Source organism: Mobula birostris, chromosome 9, assembly GCF_030028105.1.
Source record: "Mobula birostris isolate sMobBir1 chromosome 9, sMobBir1.hap1, whole genome shotgun sequence".
Taxonomy (NCBI): Eukaryota; Metazoa; Chordata; class Chondrichthyes; order Myliobatiformes; family Myliobatidae; genus Mobula; species Mobula birostris.
This window is the reverse complement of record NC_092378.1, coordinates 104,618,627-104,637,194: the sequence shown is the minus strand read 5'-3', so window position 1 is coordinate 104,637,194 and position 18,568 is coordinate 104,618,627. Positions and strand designations below refer to the sequence as shown.

Sequence of the window (18,568 nt, the reverse complement as noted above, 5' to 3'; positions counted from 1 at the left end):
GTGCAGAAAAGATTGGTTATATCATCTAAGCCCATTCTATTCTGTACACTGAAAATTCCAATATACCTAATTTGGCTCTTGTCTAATCTGACAACAGTTTAGAGCTGTTTTGGCCACCATATTAGGTGTTAGCTTTCGATAATTGATGTCTCTGATGTATGGATTTGCAGAAGTGTAATGTCATGGAACCAATTTTCCAGATCAATTCAGGTGAGTTCTATTCTAACTGATAGCCGAAGACATTTCAAAAGCATTATTTGAAGATAATGGAAATCAATTTTAGATTTTTAATAATTTGGAATAGTGATGTTGTTCCCCTGCAACTTGCTGGTTTTAACTTTATTGTTTATAATACATCTTCCTGAAATGAATAGCAGATTGATCTGTACTGCAGTTTATCCTAGAGCTGACTTAACCAGCTTCTGGAAATTGCATAGCAGGTGAGATTTGTTCCTCCTTTGTCACAGCGCAACTTGTTAAATTCTACTTGTGCCATTTGTGAAGCCACCACCATTTAAAGAAGTACCGTTCCAGACTCTGAAGGAACCTAGCATTACAATCTAGGATTTTCCACCCTGCAGTAAAGAACAAGAGCTTATCAAAAAAGGCAACTTGAAGGCTTAGAGTGTTTGGAATCTCAGTGATTTTTTTTCAGGTAAATTAAACATTCTTGGATAATTAGTCACATCCAAGTTTGAACAGAGATGATAATTTCATCTTTGCAGAGATTACACAGGTGAATATAGTGGGATTTGTTGACTGGTGGTGTAGGTATCTGTTTACTGAAATGATTAATGCACAACTACCTTTTCTAGAAATGGTGAGCAGGTGCAGTTGGTGATCTTGCTGTATTCCTCTCCACCCTGAGTGGCGAGGGAGTAGTTAGTAGCAATGAAAGTAAATGTTGGTGATTAGAATGATAGATATTTGCATAAAAACTGAATGCTTACAATTAGTTTGTTTACTTGCAGGCAAAACAACATAAGAACCAAACAGTAGAAAATAACCAGAAATTAAATGAACATGATAGTAAACAGGTGAGTGAGTTAAGGCTAAGTTTTGACAAGTATTTTACCAATGGCAGTTTGATCCTCACTAACAATGTTCTGTGTTGGCTTGATGTAAAGTGCATAAGAATGAATGTGAGATTCTGCGGATGCTGGAAATCTGGAGTAACACATACAAAATGCTGGAGGAGCTCAGCAGGTCCTGGGAAATGAATATTCAAGCATATACGTCCTATCGAAAGGACAGACTGATGGACAGAGGGGGTGGGGTGGCTCTGTTGGTGAGGAATGATATTCAGTCCCTTGCGAGGGGGGACATAGAATCAGGAGACGTAGTGTCAGTATGGATAGAACTGAGAGATTCTAAGGGTAGAAAGACCCTAATGGGAGTTATCTACAGGCCCCCAAACAGTAGTCTGGATGTAGAGTGTAAGTTGAATCAAGAGTTAAAATTGGCATGTCGCAAAGGTAATGCTACAGTTGTTATGGGGGGGATTTCCACATGCGGGTAGACTGGAGGAATCAGGTTGGTACTGGACCCCAAGAAAGGGAGTTTGTGGAGTCTCTCCGAGATGGATTCTTAGAACAGCTTGTACTGGAGCCTACCAGAGAGAACGCAATTCTAGATTTAGTTTTGTGCAATGAACCGGATTTGATTAGGGACCTCAAAGTAAAGGAGCCATTAGGAGGTAGTGACCATAATATGATAAGTTTTAATCTACAGTTTGAGAGGGAGAAGGGAAACTCGGAAGTGTCAGTATTACAGTTGAACAAAGGGAACTATGGTGCTATGAGGGAGGAGCTGGCCAAAGTTCAATGGAACAATACCCTAGCAGGGATGACAGTGGAACAGCAATGGTAAGTGTTTCTGGGAATAATGCGGAAGGTGCAGAATCAGTTCGTACCAAAGAGGAAGAAAGATCCTAAGGGGAGGCTGTGGCTGACAAGGGAAGTAATGGACAGTAGAAAAATAAAAGAGAAGTATAACATAGCAAAGACGAGTGGGAAACTGGAGGATTGGGAAACTTTTAAAGAGCAACAGAAGGTAACTAAAAAGGCAATACGCGTAGAAAAAATGAGGTACAAAGGTAAACTAGCCAAGAATATAAAAGAGGATAGTAAAAGCTTCTTTAGGTATGTAAAAAGGAAAAAAAAATAGTTAAGACCAAAATTGGGCCCTTGAAGACAGAAACGGGTGAATTTATTATGGGGAACAAGGAAATGGCAGATGAGTTGAACAGGTACTTTGGATCTGTCTTCACTAGGGAAGACACAAACAATCTCCCAGATACAATAGTGGCCAAAGGACCTAGGATAATGGATGAACTGAAGGAAATTTATATTAGGCAGGAAATGGTGTTGGATAGGCTGTTGGGTCTGAAGGCTGATAAGTCCCCAGGATCTGATGGTCTGCATCCCAGGGTACTTAAGGAGGTGGCTTTCGAAATTGTGGACGCATTGGTAATCATTTTCCAACGTTCTATAGATTCAGGATCAGTTCCTGTGGATCGGAGGGTGGCAAATGTTGTCCCTCTCTTCAAGAAGGGAGGAAGAGAGAAAACAGGGAATTGTTGACCAGTTAGCCTGACGTCGGTGGTGGGAAAGATGCTGGAGTCAATTATAAAAGATGAAATTACGACACATCTGGATAGCAGTAACAGGATCAGTCTGAGTCAGCATGGATTTACGAAGGGGAAATCGTGCTTGACTAATCTGGAATTTTTTGAGGATGTAACTATGAAAATGGACAAGGGAGAGTCAGTGGATGTAGTGTACCTGGACTTTCAGAAAGCCTTTGATAAAGTCCCACATAGGAGATTAATGGGCAAAATTAGGGCACATGGTATTGGGGGCAGAGTACTGAAAATTGGCTGGCTGACAGAAAACAAAGAGTAGCGATTAACGGGTCTCTTTCGGGATGGCAGGCGGTGACCAGTGGGGTACTGCAGGGTTCAGTGCTGGGACCGCAGCTGTTTACAATATATATATTAATGATTTAGATGAGGGAATTAAAAGTAACATTAGCAAATTTGCCGATGACACAAAGCTGGGTGGCAGTGTGAAATGTGAGGAGGATGTTATGAGAATGCAGGGTGACTTGGACAGGCTGGGTGAGTGGGCAGATGCAGTTTAATGTGGATAAGTGTGAGGTTATCCACTTTGGTGGTAAGAACAGGAAGGCAGATTATTATATAAATGGTGTCAAGTTAGGAAAAGGGGAAGTACAACAAGATCTAGGTGTTCTTGTACATCAGTCACTGAAAGCAAGCATGCATGTACAGCAGGTAGTGAAGAAAGCTAATGGCGTGCTGGCCTTCATAACAAGGGGAATTGAGTATAAGAGCAAAGAGGTCCTTCTGCAGCTGTACAGGGCCCTGGTGAGACCACACCTGGAGTACTGTGTGCAGTTTTGGTCTCCAAATTTGAGGGAGGACATCCTTACTATTGAGGGAGTGCAGCGTAGGTTCACGAGGTTAATTCCCGGGATGGCGGGACTGTCATATGTCGAAAGATTGGAGCGACTGGGCTTGTATACTCTGGAATTTAGAAGGCTGAGCAGGGATCTGATTGAAACATATAAGATTATTAAGGGATTGGACACGATGGAGGCAGGAAGCATGTTCCCGCTGATGGGTGAGTCCAGAACCAGAGGCCACAGTTTAAGAATAAGGGGTAGGCCACTTAGAACGGAGTTGAGGAAAAACTTCTTCACCCAGAGGGTGGTGAATATATGGAATGCTCTGCCCCAGAAAGGCAGTGGAGGCCAAGTCTCTAGATGCTTTCAAGAAAGAGATGGATAGACTTCTTAAAGATAGTGGAATCAAAGGTTATGGGGATAAGGCAGGAACTGGATACTGATTGTGGATGATCAGCCATGATCACAGTGAATGGCGGTGCTGGCTCGAAGGGCAGAATGGCCTATTCCTGCACCTATTGTCTATTGTCAGGCAGAATCTATGGAGAGGAATAAAGAGCTGATGTTTTGGGCTGAGACCCTTCATTAGGACTGCGAAGGCAGGGGGAAGAAATCAGAATAAGGTGGGGGGAGGGGAAGGAGTACAAGCCAGAAGATAATAAGTAAAGCCAAGTGAGGGGCAAGGTAGTTAGTTAGACCATGGGGATAAAAGGGAGAGGAGGGGCACCAGGAGGTCATAGGTAGGAGAAGAGAAGCAGTAAGAGGGGAGCCACACTGGAGAATGGAAAAGGGGGAGGGGAAAATTACTGGAAGTTAGACTGCTGTCATGCTGTCAGTTTGAAGGCTACTCAGATGGAATATGAGGTTGTTACTTCTCGAAACTAAGAGTGGCCTCATCATGGCAGCAGAGGAAACTGGACCGACATGCCAGAGTGGGAATAGGTAGAGAAATTAAAATGATTGGCCACCAGAAAATCCTGCTTGTTGCAGGTAGAGCAAAAGTGCTCAACAAAGCGGTCTGCCATCAGTGAGATCCAATGTAGAGAAGGTTGCACCAGGAACACTAGATACAGTAGGCGACTCCAACAGACTCGTAGGTGAAGTATTGTCTTACCTGGAAGGACTGTTTGGGGTCCTGAATGGTGGTGAGGGAAGAGGTGAATGGACACATGTAGTACTACTTCTGCTTGCAGGGATAAGTGCCAAAAGGCAGATCAGTGGGGAAAGACAAATGGGCAAGGGATTTACAGACAGAGTGATCTCTGCAGATAGCAGTGAGTGGGGGTGGAAGTAGTAAAGATGTCTTTGGTGGTGGGGTCCTGTTATTCCTCTCCATTGACGTTGCCTAATTTGTGGAATCCCTCCAGTATTTTTTGTGGGCATAAGAATGAGTGGTCTTCATAAGAATGTCAAATATACGTTGCCTTGAAAAAGTATTCAGCCCCAACAACGATTTTCACTTTTTACTGTCTCACTTTGTAAATTTAAAATATTGAAGTAAGACTTTTTGAGCAATCTATAAAACACTGCATCATTTCAAATCAAAGAAAAAAAATCCAAAACCTGTCAACAATTTACTAAAAATTAGAAACCAAAATTATGGAGCTGTAATTACTATGCTAATTTTCCTCAGGTGTACTGTATTTTACCTTACCAGCTCACCCAATTTGCTGACGTAGAAAACTGGAGGATCACCTGTTTTTAATGAATTCATAAGGATAAATACCCCCTCTCTCTGTAAAGTCCAACAGTAAGGTAGATTTTCAACAGACCAAACCAAAATGAAGACAAAAGAACTTTCAAGACAAGTCAGGGAAATGATAATAGAGGAGCGCAAATCTGGGGATGGGCACAAGACCATCTCAAAGGCATTGAATATACCCCAGAGCTCTGTGTAGTCTATCGTGGAAAAAATATGAAGCCACAGCCACACTGCTTAGGTCAGGCCGCCCCTCTAAACTGAGTTGTCAGAGAAGAATGGCACTTGTGAGAAAAGCTATTGTGACCACAACAGTCACTGTGTGAGCTGGGAAGCTCCACTATCTCTAAAGCCTTGAGGTCGGATGAGACCAAAGTGGAACGCTTTGAACATTAAGTAGTATGTGTGGTGTAAATCTAATACTGTGCATCAGCCTGGTAACACCATCCCTACTGGAAAGTATGATGGAATAGCATAGCATCATGTGTTGGGGATGATTTTCCGCAGCAGGGACCGGTAATCTGGTCAGGATCGATGGGGAAGAAGAATGCTGTTAAGTACAGAGAGATGCTGGATAAAAACTTGCTAGCCTCTGCCAGAGTAAGTTGGTCTTTCTGCAGGACAGCAACGCAAAGCACACTGCCCAAGCAACCATGGAATGGCTGCAAATGAAGAAAATTGATGTATTGAGTGGCCTGGTCAGAATCCTGACCTTAACCCGATCAGACATCTCTGGCAAGATCTCGAGATGGCTATCCACTGCTGCTCCCAAACTAAGCTGGCACAACTTGAGCAATTTTGCAAGGAGAAATGGGCAAATCTTGCTCCACCACATTGTGCAACGCCAATAGAGACTTAATCAAAAAGACTGGCTGTAATAGCTGCCAGAGGTGGTTCAACTAAACACTGAACAAAGGGGGATATATACTCTTGAACTGCCAACATTTCACTTTTTGAAGTTTTAGTTTTCATGATTTACAAGTTTCCCTGTGTTTTTGTTTTTTTTTAAGGAGCATTTGGTTCACAAATGAAAATTCTCAGTTAAATTACTCAAAATTGCAAGTTGCTTCATTCACTTATGTGAACAAAGTGTTGGGGTCCGAATACTTTTACAAGGCACTGTAAGCATTGCAATGTGATTTGGAAGTATTTGTTTAGCCACTTGTAGTCATGATGTCCTCTTAAGATTTTGGCTGGGCATTCCTTATTAGATAAAAAGCAATTCGTCAACATTTATTTTCCCCCTCAGCCCTCCCCCTGCCCCTCCAGTCCCTTTCCTTTATTTATATTTCAATGGAGAGAAGTGAGTTTGAATAATACTTGAAAGCTCAATATGTATGAATTTCATTTTGTTTTACATTGAAATTTATCATAAGTTTTATTAAAAGCTCTTCTTTGAAAAGTTGTTAAATATGTTCTAATCAAATTCATTCTATCCTCTGCAGAACCTTTTAAATGTATTTTCAGTGGTAAATCCACTAACATCCAGTATAACATCTAGTTTGGCATCCAGTATTGGATCTGATACTTCATCTCCCTCTACTTTGTCAACAATGAATGCCAAAGCAGTCCCATTTTATCCTGCTAGCAATACAGTGGAGTCAGTAATTGGTAAGTGATAACAATAATTCAGTGACCTATTCAACATAAGTAAATGTTTATTTACAGATCTCTGAAAGTGTCAAGATCTGTTATAAAATGTGAAAGTAGGCAAGTTAACCCCTCCTACCTGCTTTGCCATTTCGCTATGAGTCATGATTGATTTATTGTTGGCCTTAACATTTACAGAAATCTTCTCATGCTCTTTGACATATTTTACTTTAAATGCCTGCCAATCTCTTCCTTGAATATATTCATTGTTTTCCCCCATCGGAACTGGGGCGTAGAGTATTCCAAAGATTCATGCTGCTTTGAGAGAAATTTTTCCTCATCTTCATCTAAAGTATACCCACTAGGGGAAACGCGTAAGTTTAGCATCAACATTGTCAATCTTCTCAGAATCGTAGTTTCAATAAGGTCCTCTAACTATTCTATACTTCAGTGAACATAGGATCATTGTAATCAGCCTTTATTGTTGTGCCAAACTATCCCAGGAATTAACCTACTGAACCTCCCCTGCACTGCCTCTGGTGTATGTACATCCATCTTTAAACATGAAGACAGAACTTTACACAATCCCCCAAGACTATGTAAAGTTGAATCAATTACTTTAGGGTTCCTAATTCCTTGCTCTACCTGCGTATAATATCTTATGTTTCATGTACTGTAACCTCCATGTACCTATCCTGGTGGTGCTTAAATAATATTATTGCAGCTCATTCCATATACTTGCACCCTCTGTGTGGAAAAAATTGCCCCTCAGGTCTGTTTGTAAATCTTATCGCTCTTGCCCTAAATGTCCCCTAGTTTTGGACTCTCCTGCCCTGGGGAAAAGGTTGTTAAACTATCTATGCCTCTCATAACTTAAAACACTTCTACAAGATTGCTCCTTGTTCTCCTATGTTCCAAAGAATAAAGACCCAGCTTGGTCAACCTCTCCCTATAACTTAGGCCCTCTAGTCTTTTCTGCACTCCTAGTTTAAGCACATCTTTCCTGTAACGTGATGATACTATGCAATATTTCATATGCGGCCTCACCAGTGACTTGTACGACTGCAACATAGTGTCCCAACTCCAGTACTCAGTGCCCTAACTGATGAAGACCAGTGTGCTAAAGAACCTCTTTCACCACTCTTGTCTACCTGTGACATTGAATTATGCACTCGCACTCTTATGTCTCTCTGTTCCATTATATTTCCTAGTGCCCTGTCATTCATAGTATTTCCTATGTTGGTTTGACTTTCCAAAACGCATCACCTCACGAATCTGTATTGAATATTTTACATCCTTTCATTAGTTTCTTGGATGTGTTCTGTGAGTTAAAAGCATATTAATGATTGAAAATGTTAACATCTGCCCACCCACACTTGGTTTGAAGAAGAATTGGAAAAATCTGCCAGCCTTGGGCATAAAGCACTTAAATGAGCTAAAGAGATATGAGAAGGTAGTCTCTGATTGCAATGAGAAAATTACTCTGTTTTGGCTTTTAATAGTGAAATTCATTAGCACAGAAGTAACTGAGCCAGTGGTGGCTTTGGATGTGAAATGCATCCTTGGATAATGTCAGTATTCAAAAAATGCCAAGAACTTTAATTGGCATTTAAAAATTCCATATTTTTAGTTGCTTTTATCATGTGTTATCTGAGTTTTCATTGTGGATGTGGATTAGTTTGTAAACTGTTCAATGCTGTCTCAATATGAGAAGATTTACAAGGCCATGAAAAATGTTCACTTCTGGGTATGTGTGCCAAATATTTCTTGATTGTTTTATTGTTTCTTTTGTGTAGAGAATAAATTGAATTTGCCTTGAGATTGGAGAGAGTTGAATGCATGACGGATGGGGATTTCACACGGATGTTGCAGAAGATGGTTTTGGGACAGAAGTGTTCTGTTTGGAAATGACTCAGCTGTTATTTAATATTTTAAAAATTCCATTTCGGTACCATCTGAAGTGCCATATAGGTTCTCTATTTAAAGCCTCTAATTTGTGGTGGGGAAGGGAAATGAGCTGGCAGTCTGATTGCAAGTAAGTTCAGCACAATTGAGTTTGTTTATCTTCCAGTCATTGTCTGGTTTACTAGTTGAACAGCAGAGATCAGTGTTCAAAAGCCCTATTGCAGCATATGTTACAGTAGCTCCATTGTATTTTTAGGTTAGTGGTTCAGAATCATTGTTCTAAAGACGTGAATTCAAATCTGTTAGCACCAGCAAGGGAGTTTGTATTTAACCAAGTAAATGAATCTAGAATGGCAGAGAAATTGAATATTTTGTCTCCTTGGGAAGAAGACTGAAATCCTCCAAAAATGATGGAAAATGACAAATCTAAAGCAAATGAAATCTCAAATTATTATTAGTAAAAAGAAATGTCCTTGAAAAGTTGGTGGGACTGAATGGTAATAAATCCCAAAAGTATGATAAACATCCCAAGGTTTTGTAGGTGTAACTCAAGAGATAATTGATCACTTATCACCAGCTTCCAAGATAATGATCGGTTTTAGAACTAAATTGGAAGGTAGGAAATGTAACCCTACTATTTAAGAAAGGTGGAAGAGAAAATAATGGGGAACTATAGGCCACTTAGTCTTCCGTGAATAGAAGTGAAAGTACTGGAATTCATTATAAAGAGAGTGTTAGCACAATGCATGGAAAACAATAATAGGATTAGAGTCACTGGCTTATGAAAGTAAAATTATATTTGACAAATCTGTTTGAAATTGTTTATAATAACTAAGAGCTTAACTTTTGATTTGGATTCAGAATTTCTTGGAAAAGGTGCTATACTGAAGGGTTATTAAACTAAATTATATCATATAATATTGGGATAATGTAATGGTGTGGATTAACAATTTTTAACAGACAGGAATAAAAGTCATTTTTAGTTTGTGAGGCTGTGATCAATGAAGGTCTGCAGTGATTGATGGTGAAGCCCCAGCTGTTCACAATCTCTTGTCAATGCTGTCAATAAGGGGATCAAGTGTAATATATCCAAATGTGCTAATTATACAAAAGTAGATGGCATTGTTGGCTGGGTGGAGGATGCAGAGATATAATCAGGACAAATGGTTGGGCAAGAAAATGCAAGTTGTGAAACTGAAAAAAAAACTAGGTTGTCTATTTTGCTAGAAGAAATAAAGGCAGAATGGTATTGCTTAGAGCAGGGATTCTCAATCAGGATTCCGCAGATCCTTATGGTTCTGCGAGAGGTCGTTAGGGGTTCTGCAAAAGATGGTGATTTAAAAAAATAAACATAGCTTTGTGATCTTTGTGCGACGCACAGTGCTAGCGCTCACAGTAGTGGGCAGTGACCAAGCACCCCCGTTAGCAATCTCATTAAAGGCCTCTCAGCCCAGTAGGACAGACTTTATTTGGTTGTGTCCATTCTCAGATGGGGAAGGACACTGATAATTGGTGATGGCTGCATTGCACGGAAGGGAGGACAGTAGGCTGATAAGTGTGAAGTGCATTTTCTGAGCATTTAATAGACTCTTTCAACTTGGGCTGTGACATTAGCCTCTCCCTCCTGAATTACCTCCCCCAACTTCCCCTTGCATGCCACCAACTGACTTACTGTACTGGTGTAGTGGAAATTGGAGGGAAATTTTTATTCTAAAGAAGGAACTTTTACGCGCTGAGACTCAGCTGCTGGCCTGCCAGTTTGCTGTTTTTTGTAAACATTGCAAAAAGTGATTGTGTAGGTTAGAAGTGAATTGTCTTGTGAAGTTTTTGTATTTTTTCGCAGTTTTCCTGTTTAGTTATTTATTATGCTGTTCTTTTATATATTTTATTAACCCCTGTGTTTTACAGACATGTCTGACAGTACAGTCTTCTGAGTATTGCACTGCACTGGTACAACAACAAACACAAAAAAAAAGTCCGTCTTTACAATGAAAGCTACTTGTCAATGGGTCTTACATGGACTAGCGATCCAAGTTGTCTTCTTCCATTGTGTCTAGTCTATAGCAAATAACCTACAAATGCAGCAATAGCTCCAGCAAAATTGAAGAGACACTTGACTACAAATCACAGCCATAGGACATCTAAAAATACCAATTATTTTAAACGCCTATTGGAATCTCAAAACAAAGAAAGTTTTTGTTAATAAAGTCACAGTCAGTAAAAGGGTTCAGGAAGCAAGCTATTTAGTAGCAAAAATTTGTACCCAGAAAAGGAAAAGTCACACAGTTGACGAGAGCCTAATAGTTCCAGCATGTACAATTATAGAGGGCAAAATGTTGGGACAAAAAGCAGTACTGAGAAATTGAAAAAGTTTCCTCTCAAACTGTACTATAAGTCAACATATTGATGACATGTCACATTTGTGTGATAAACTGAAAATCCATTGGCTCATCATCTCTCTCCAGGTTGTTGAGTCAATGGATTTCACCAATAAATATCATGTTGTAGCATTTGTAAGATTAGTAAATGATGATGAAAATCAAGAAAACTTTTTCTGCGCAAAGAGCTGCCTGAAACAAGCAAAGGCCAAGATGTATTTAATGTTTTGTCTTCATAGCTGGAAACAAATTGTTTGTCTTGGACTGTGTTGCTTTGGCTTATGGTTTTTAGTAACTTTACTATTCAACAATGTCACTAAATTTTCATGTTGTAAATAGCATTAATTAAAATCAATTTACACCCTTTATTTAAATTAAATCTAACGAGCCTACCTTTAGAAACATTAAATCCCATTTTAATTTAAGCCAGTTATTTAACAGAAATTTATTATGTTTGCCTTATGAGTTTTTAAAATTTATGAAAGGGAATGAAAGAGATTAATTTCAAGAAAGGTAAGCTAAGCTTAACTGCCTTTTTTTTTCCAAGAAAGGTTGGCTAAAAATACATTCTCTACTCAAAAGGGCATTGACAATTATTTTTGGATATTAAACTGACTGATCACTCTAACGTACTGTGTGCTGTGGGTATAATTTTTACGCAGGGATTCCCAAGACCTGAAAATTATTTCAAAGATTCCTCCAAGACGAAAAAGTTGAGAAAGGTCGGTTTAGAGGGTGGTTCTGTGCGTGAGTTGTAGATGTACAGGTTCAACAAGCAGTTAAAAAGATAAATGTTTATGCTGGAGGTACTGCTCCAATTATGGAGAACATTAGTAAGACTGGACCTTGTTGATAGCTCAGGTACTTCTACCAAGTATAGAGTGAGTATAGTGAAGGTTCACCAGATTGATTTGAGAAGGTGTTAAATGAACAGGTCTTCTATAAAACTCTTAATTTCAGAAAAACTTCTGGAGAAGCATACAGAATGTTTAAAGAGCTCAAAGAGTAGTTAAAGATTTCATGATTTCCGTGATTTGATACATTCCATACTATCTCAGGAAGTTGCTGAGAGCACTAGATACAGCAAAGAATGCTCCAGGACAAATTGATTCGATTTGACTTCTACTGAATGAGTTTGCCAGTTAATTTCCCAGTTAAAATTTGTTTTGGCTGATTCCTTCCACTGCCAACCCATGAATATCATTCATCAGTCAGGTGATGAAGTTGTCAAAAGTGCTAGCAAGAAGTACATTTTTCATCATTAACCTTTCTACTGATGCTTGGTTAGGATTTCTCCAAAGCTGCTCTGTTCTTGAGCTCATTACAGCCTTGGTCTGTACCAAGGCACAAAATTTCAGTTGTCAATTGAGACTGATTATCTTCACATCAGAGCAGTAAGTGACCAAGAATGGTAAAACTAAAATCATAGAAATGGGGACATTCTCCATTAACTGGAATTGTATTTTGCACAAAAGAAAATGTGGACATTGCAGTCAATCATTTCACTCCCATGATATTATCATTGGAGTTCCTCAAAGCAGTGTCTTAGTACCAGACATCTCCTGCTGCTCTTTCAGCCACCTTCCTTCCATCATAATTTCAGAAGTGGTGGAGGATGGGTGCTTACTGTGCAATGATCAGTTTCACTTCAGTTCTTCAGTAAATGAAGCGGCGTGTTTCTGTATACAGCTTGGAAGGTTGGGCTGTCAAGTGATGTAACTTGCATGCCACTTAAGTGCCAGCCAAAGGCCATCTCCAGTAAATGTGCAACTGCTTACATTTGACATTCAATTGACATTACTTTCTGATTTCCCTGGCAATTTGCATTAACAACCATAGCTGCAAGAGCAGGTTGGTAATGTGGAATTAAACATTCAATTTATTTGAAATAAATTTTCCAGAAAATCTCTGGCACCCTTCAATGAAATGTTGGCAACACTGAAGCTAAAAGAATTGCACAGTAGTAAAAATTGTTTGACTTTAGAGTATAGTGTTGGTACGTTTCCATTCTTTAGGAAAATAATCACCATATATACCTTCCTATATACCATTTCTCTGTTCCACTTGTCATGTAAACCAGTTGGTCAGGTTGGGTTTCCTTTGTTCTTCCTGATCTCCCCATCACCCCACCACATCTGGATTTGTTATATTAGAAAATAAGAACATCTAGTGAACTCTTTGAAACAGTAAAAAAGTGGGATGAGGTGTATGGCCACATTCTCCTTTTTGAAAGCAAAACCACGATTCTGTGAAATTCTTATCTTGGATATGTTAGGCAGCATGATCAGTTTCTTTTTGTCTTTTGTTTAGAATGAAGTTGATATGGGAACACAAAATGGGAGCAGTAGCTATAAGGCCCTTCTGCCTGCTCTACCGTGTAATATATAGTTATATTCAGTTTTCTAAATGATTAACTATTACTTTAATTATTGACTCCAGCTGTTAAACTAATTGGCTGGAAGTTCCCTGCCTTCTGCTTTCTCCTTTTTTTGAGCAGAGGAGGCAGATTGGCTTCTAATATTCTCGTACCTTGGAATTCAGCAAGTTACGACAATTTTCAACCTATGGGTTCACCATCTCTGCAGCTACTTCCTTTAAAAGCCTAGTGTGCAGTCCATTGGATCCTGCCAATGTTAGCTTTTAGTTTTCTGAGTTTTTCCAATAATTTATCCGTTGTAATTGGGGAACTTTATATGTTCTACCATGTTATTTGAAATTGATATTCCATTTATTTATCTATTTGTTGAGATACTGCGCGGAATAGGTCCATCCGGCTCTTCGAGCCACACTGCCCAGCAATCCTCCAGTTTAAGCCCAGCCTAATCATGGGACAATTTAAGTGACCAACTAACCTGTGAGAGGAAACTGGAGCACCCAGGGGAAACCTACATGGTCACGGGGAGAGCATACAAACTCCTTACAGGCAGCGTCGGGAATTGAACCCAGGTTGCCTGTACTGTGAAGCATTGTGCTAACCACTTCGCTACCGTGATAGCAGCAGAGTCTTCCACGGAGAAGACTGACACAAAAGATATATCCACCTTGGATGATTCCTCCCTCGTACCAATATAATGGCCTTTATTTAAATTGATTACACTGGTTGGAAATCTAGTCTTCATTTTCAAACTACATTTGGAATTTTATTGTATTTGTGGTCACTACCCACAAGAGTAGGAGTTCCTAACCTGGGGACCCTGGCCCCTCGATTAATGGTAGGAGTCCATGGCATAAAAAAGGTTGGGAACCCCTGCACTAGAGTATCCTTAACCAAATGGATCTCTTATTAATCTTTTCCCATTACATACCATGGTGGAGTAGCAGTTAGCAGGACGTAAGAACAGCTTGCAGTGTCAGAGTTCGGAGTTCAATTCCGGTATCATCTTTAAGAAGTCTGTAAATCCTGTCTGTGGAACGTGTGGATTTTCCCCGGGTGCTCCAGTTCTGTCCCACAGAACAAAGATGTACTAGTTAGGTGAATTGGTCATTTTAAATTGTCTCATTATTAGGTTAGGGTTAAATTGGGGTTGTTGGGTGTTGTGAGGTGGTACGGCATGAAGGGCTGGAAAGGCCTACTCTGTGCTGTATTTCTAAATAAATAAACACATGTGCAAGTTCAAATGTGAATTATTTAATTCTGCATCTACTGCTCTAAATGGCAACTATTGATGCGTTCTGTATATTCTTCTAATTTATTTCTTGCCAATTTGGTTTGTCTAATTAATATATAAACTGAAATCCCTTATGATAATTGTAGTACCCTTCAAACACATCCTTGGTATTTTCCAATTAATACTGTGACTTACTGAGGGTCTTTTTTTTTGCGGGTTTGTAGATTACTCCTGCCTATGCTTGCCTTCCCCTGCTCTTCATGACTTCACCCAAACCAATGACACTGCAATGCACTGCCATTATATCATGTCTTGATATTGTTCTGGTACCTTCCTTGATTAACAAAACAATCCCAGTTTCTTTGCCCTTTGGCCTGTTCTTTTGGAAAATGTATAACCTGAAATATTGAGCAACTAATCCTGGACACCTTGCAACCAACCATGAGCTAACAACTTATTTACTTTGTCTGCCCAAGCCTGTCACACTATGACTGTCAATTTCCCTGTCGCTATCCTGTACCATTGCTCTTTCAATTCTTCCTGATTTCTCCAGTTTATTAAATCTGATGTTCTTGGAGCTCTCACCCCTTCCTAGTATGTTTATAGACCTATCTACAATGCTAGATAAGCAATTTACCAGCACATTGGTCCCAGCAACTATCCATTAAATAGTTGAGTCAAAATAAGTAGTGTTAAAAAAAAGACACAAAAGTAGTGAGGTAGCATTGATGGATTGAATGTCCATTTATAAATCAAAGGGGAAGAAGCTGTTCCTGAATCGCTGAGTGTGTGCCTTCAGGCTTCTGTTACTGTCGGAAGGAGGTACAACGAGAAGAGGGCATATTGTGGGTGGTGTGGATCCTTAATGATGCACGCTGCCTTCCTAAGTCGCCACTCCTTGAAGATGTCTTGGATACTGTGAAGGCTAGTATCTATGATGGGGCTGACTAATCTTACAAGTTTCTGCAACTCACTTGAATCTTGTGCGGTAGTTAGAATGCTCTGCATGGTACTTTTGTTTTAAGTTTTTGAATGTTTTAGTTGACAAACCAAATCTCCTTAAACTTCTAATGAAATATAGCTGCTGTCTTGCCACCTTTATAGCTGCATTATTATGTTGCATCCAGGTTAGGCCCTCAGAGATATTGACACCCAGGAACTTAATTGCTCACTCTCTCCATTTCTGATCCTTCAATGAAGATTGGTTTGTGTTCCTTTGTCTTACCCCTTCTGAAGTCCACATTCAGTTCTTTTGTCTTGCTGATGGTTGGCAGAATTTATAGATGGCATTTGAGCTATGCCTAGCCGCACAGATATGGGTGTACAGAGAGTAGAGCAGTGGGCTAAGCACAGTGGTATGTCAGTGTTGATTGTCAGTGAGGTGGAGGTGCTATTTCCATTCCGCTCAGATTGTGGTCTGCCAGTTAGGAAGTCGAGGATCCAGTTGCAGAGGGAGGTGCAAAGGCCTTGGTTCTGTAGCTTTTTGATTAGGAGTGTAGGAATGATGTGTTAAATGCTGAACTATAGTCAATATCAGCATCCTGACTTATGTATTTGCATTGTCCAGGTGAATTAAGGCCCTGCATTTACTTCTCTAAACCTATTTACCCTTTGTGGCTCAGATAATTATGTGGATATTATCACCGTAGTGGTTCTGTTTTTCAGTTTTGCCTGAACTCTTCATACTTCAACAGAACTTACTTCCTCATCTAGCTATGTCACTAGTACTTGCATAGTCCATGACCATGAACTGGTTCTACCTTCTACCATTCCAAGTTATTCTCCAGTCCAGAAAAGATGTCGTTAACTGTAGAACCAGACAAGCAACACAGTCTTCAGGAAACCATTTTGCTGCAGAGAAGTGTCTATTCCCCTAACTGAAGGGTCTGGGCCCAAAACGTCGACTGTACCTCTTCCTATGGATGCTACCTGGCCTGCTGCGTTCACCAGCATTTTTTGTGTGTGTTGCTTGAATTTCCAGCATCTGCAGATTTCCTCGCGTTTGCCATCATATATGACTGCTACATTTCAGCCTTCCTAGCACCATTTGCTATGGACTGTTTGCATATCCTCTTCGCAGTCCTCTCGTCGGATCTATACAGGGAGCAAGACCATATTAGATAATGTGAACAGTTGGGCTTCAGGTTCTCAGGCTCCCTCAACCTGCCTGTCTGTAGTCATACCATCTTGTTTCTGACCATACACCAATTTTGAGGTAGTTAATCTAAGCGGCGTGGCTGCTTTCTGAAATACCATGTCCAGGGTACTCTATCCCTCCCTGGTGGGTTGCAGTGTCAATACCTGAATTTCTGCTCACCTACCCTGAGCTGATGTTCCTTGAGCAGCCAACACATGCTGCACCTACAATCACTGTTTACTACAATGGGATCCACCAATCCCACATGTTGCAGTTGCAACACATCATCTACCCAGCCATCTGTTCTAATAAATTGGTAGAATTTATTAGTTAAATTAGTTTTTTTTAGGTTTATATATTGGTACGGTGCTATTCACGCTAATGCGCTGAATTTGACTACTCACAAGTTGCTCAATCAGTATTTCCATCACAAGGGACTTGGTAATTACAGTGTTAAATGAAGTTGTTACTAATACAGCCTGCTTCTTCCTCAGAGGTGTCGGGTTGCTTTTAATGCTGTTAGGCTGCAGAGAACACGTGATGCAAATTGCTTTGATTAGTCAGTTTGTGAAGAGGGAGGGGAGTGCTTGACTGGAAATGGGTGTGGAACAGAGGCTGGTGCAGAGTGACTCAGCAGTCAGAAGGCCAGCACCAGTCTTGAACAGCTTACTCCTCCAAGGTGAGGACACATTTACTGTGAGAATGCATAAGTTCCTGCAGTGTAGTGTCCTCTTACTGCTAAGCTTTCAGTTGCAGTCATATTCCATTATAATGTATTGTGTTGCTATGTAAGATTTTCTCTTGAGTTTTACGGATGTTTGGACGTTTTGATGTTTTAAGAACATTCACAATAAGGAAGCTAAGCCTAATTCTTGTCTGAGTGTCTTGCTTTGTTAGGAAGTGGCATCATTACTTGAACAGATCAGAACGCAAGTATTTGATTGAGGAAGGAATGTTCTGTAATAGGTGATTTAGGTTTTGAACTCTGTAAAAGGCTACATAGAGTTTTGTGTAACACTTAAACAAAGTATTGATTCAGGTTGTCAAATAAGAAGTAATGTACAGGGTCTTGCATATGTAAAGTTTCATATTAATCGTAAAGGTATGCTTTATATGGTATCAGCATCTTTGTACTGACGACTGAAAGAGTTTTAAAATATGTCAGTGCTCTTTGGCCTGATACATTGGGCCTTTGTGCTTTGTAATTTGGGGAAGAGGAAAGCCCAGTGCAAGTGCATATCAAGAGACTGACTGCACTTGAGGTGTGTGGAAAGTGACAGAGCATGATCTGCAGTAAATGGCTGGGCTGCAGCACTCACTGTTGAGATATCTGAATTAATAGTAGGGATATATGTGTGGTAATAGGAGGCTGGGCATCATCTCTGCAAACGTACTCCAATGATACCTCAGGCCAACAGGTGGGATTAGTAATTTAAATTTGACATTGAACGCCCCCTCCCCAATTTAAGCAAAAGATTTTGTCTAAACTATTTTGCTATAGTATAGTACCCAGAATTGATGCATACTCAGTTCTTGTACAGCATTAGATTAGATTATGAGTACACTCAGTCCTCGTTTATTGTCATTTAGAAATGCATGCATTAAGAAATGATACAATGTTCCTCCAGAGTGATATCACAGAAAAACAGGACAAACTAAAGACTAACACTGACAGAACCACATAATTATGACATATAGTTACAACAGTGCAAAGCAATACCATAATTTGATGAAGAGCAGACCATGGGCATGGTAAAAAAAAAAGAGAGTCTCAAAGTCCCGATCAACTCCCGAGTCCCCGATAGCAGGCGGCAAAAGGGAGAAACTC

The 18,568-nt window shown here is 40.0% G+C and overlaps 1 protein-coding gene across 4 annotated transcripts in view; it reads left to right on the top strand.

The window, feature by feature from the left end:
* unkl (unk like zinc finger) overlaps positions 1-18,568 on the top strand; it is a 154,884-nt gene that overhangs the window by 111,115 nt on the left and 25,201 nt on the right. For 3 of the 4 annotated variants that reach the window (XM_072268524.1, XM_072268523.1, XM_072268525.1), the window contains 2 exons: positions 972-1,037; positions 6,568-6,733. In XM_072268524.1, coding sequence (XP_072124625.1) covers positions 972-1,037; positions 6,568-6,733 — 232 coding nt within the window. Of the gene's footprint in view, positions 1-971; positions 1,038-6,567; positions 6,734-17,246; positions 17,420-18,568 lie in introns of those variants that run through there. The other variant, XM_072268526.1, reaches the window with a different exon arrangement.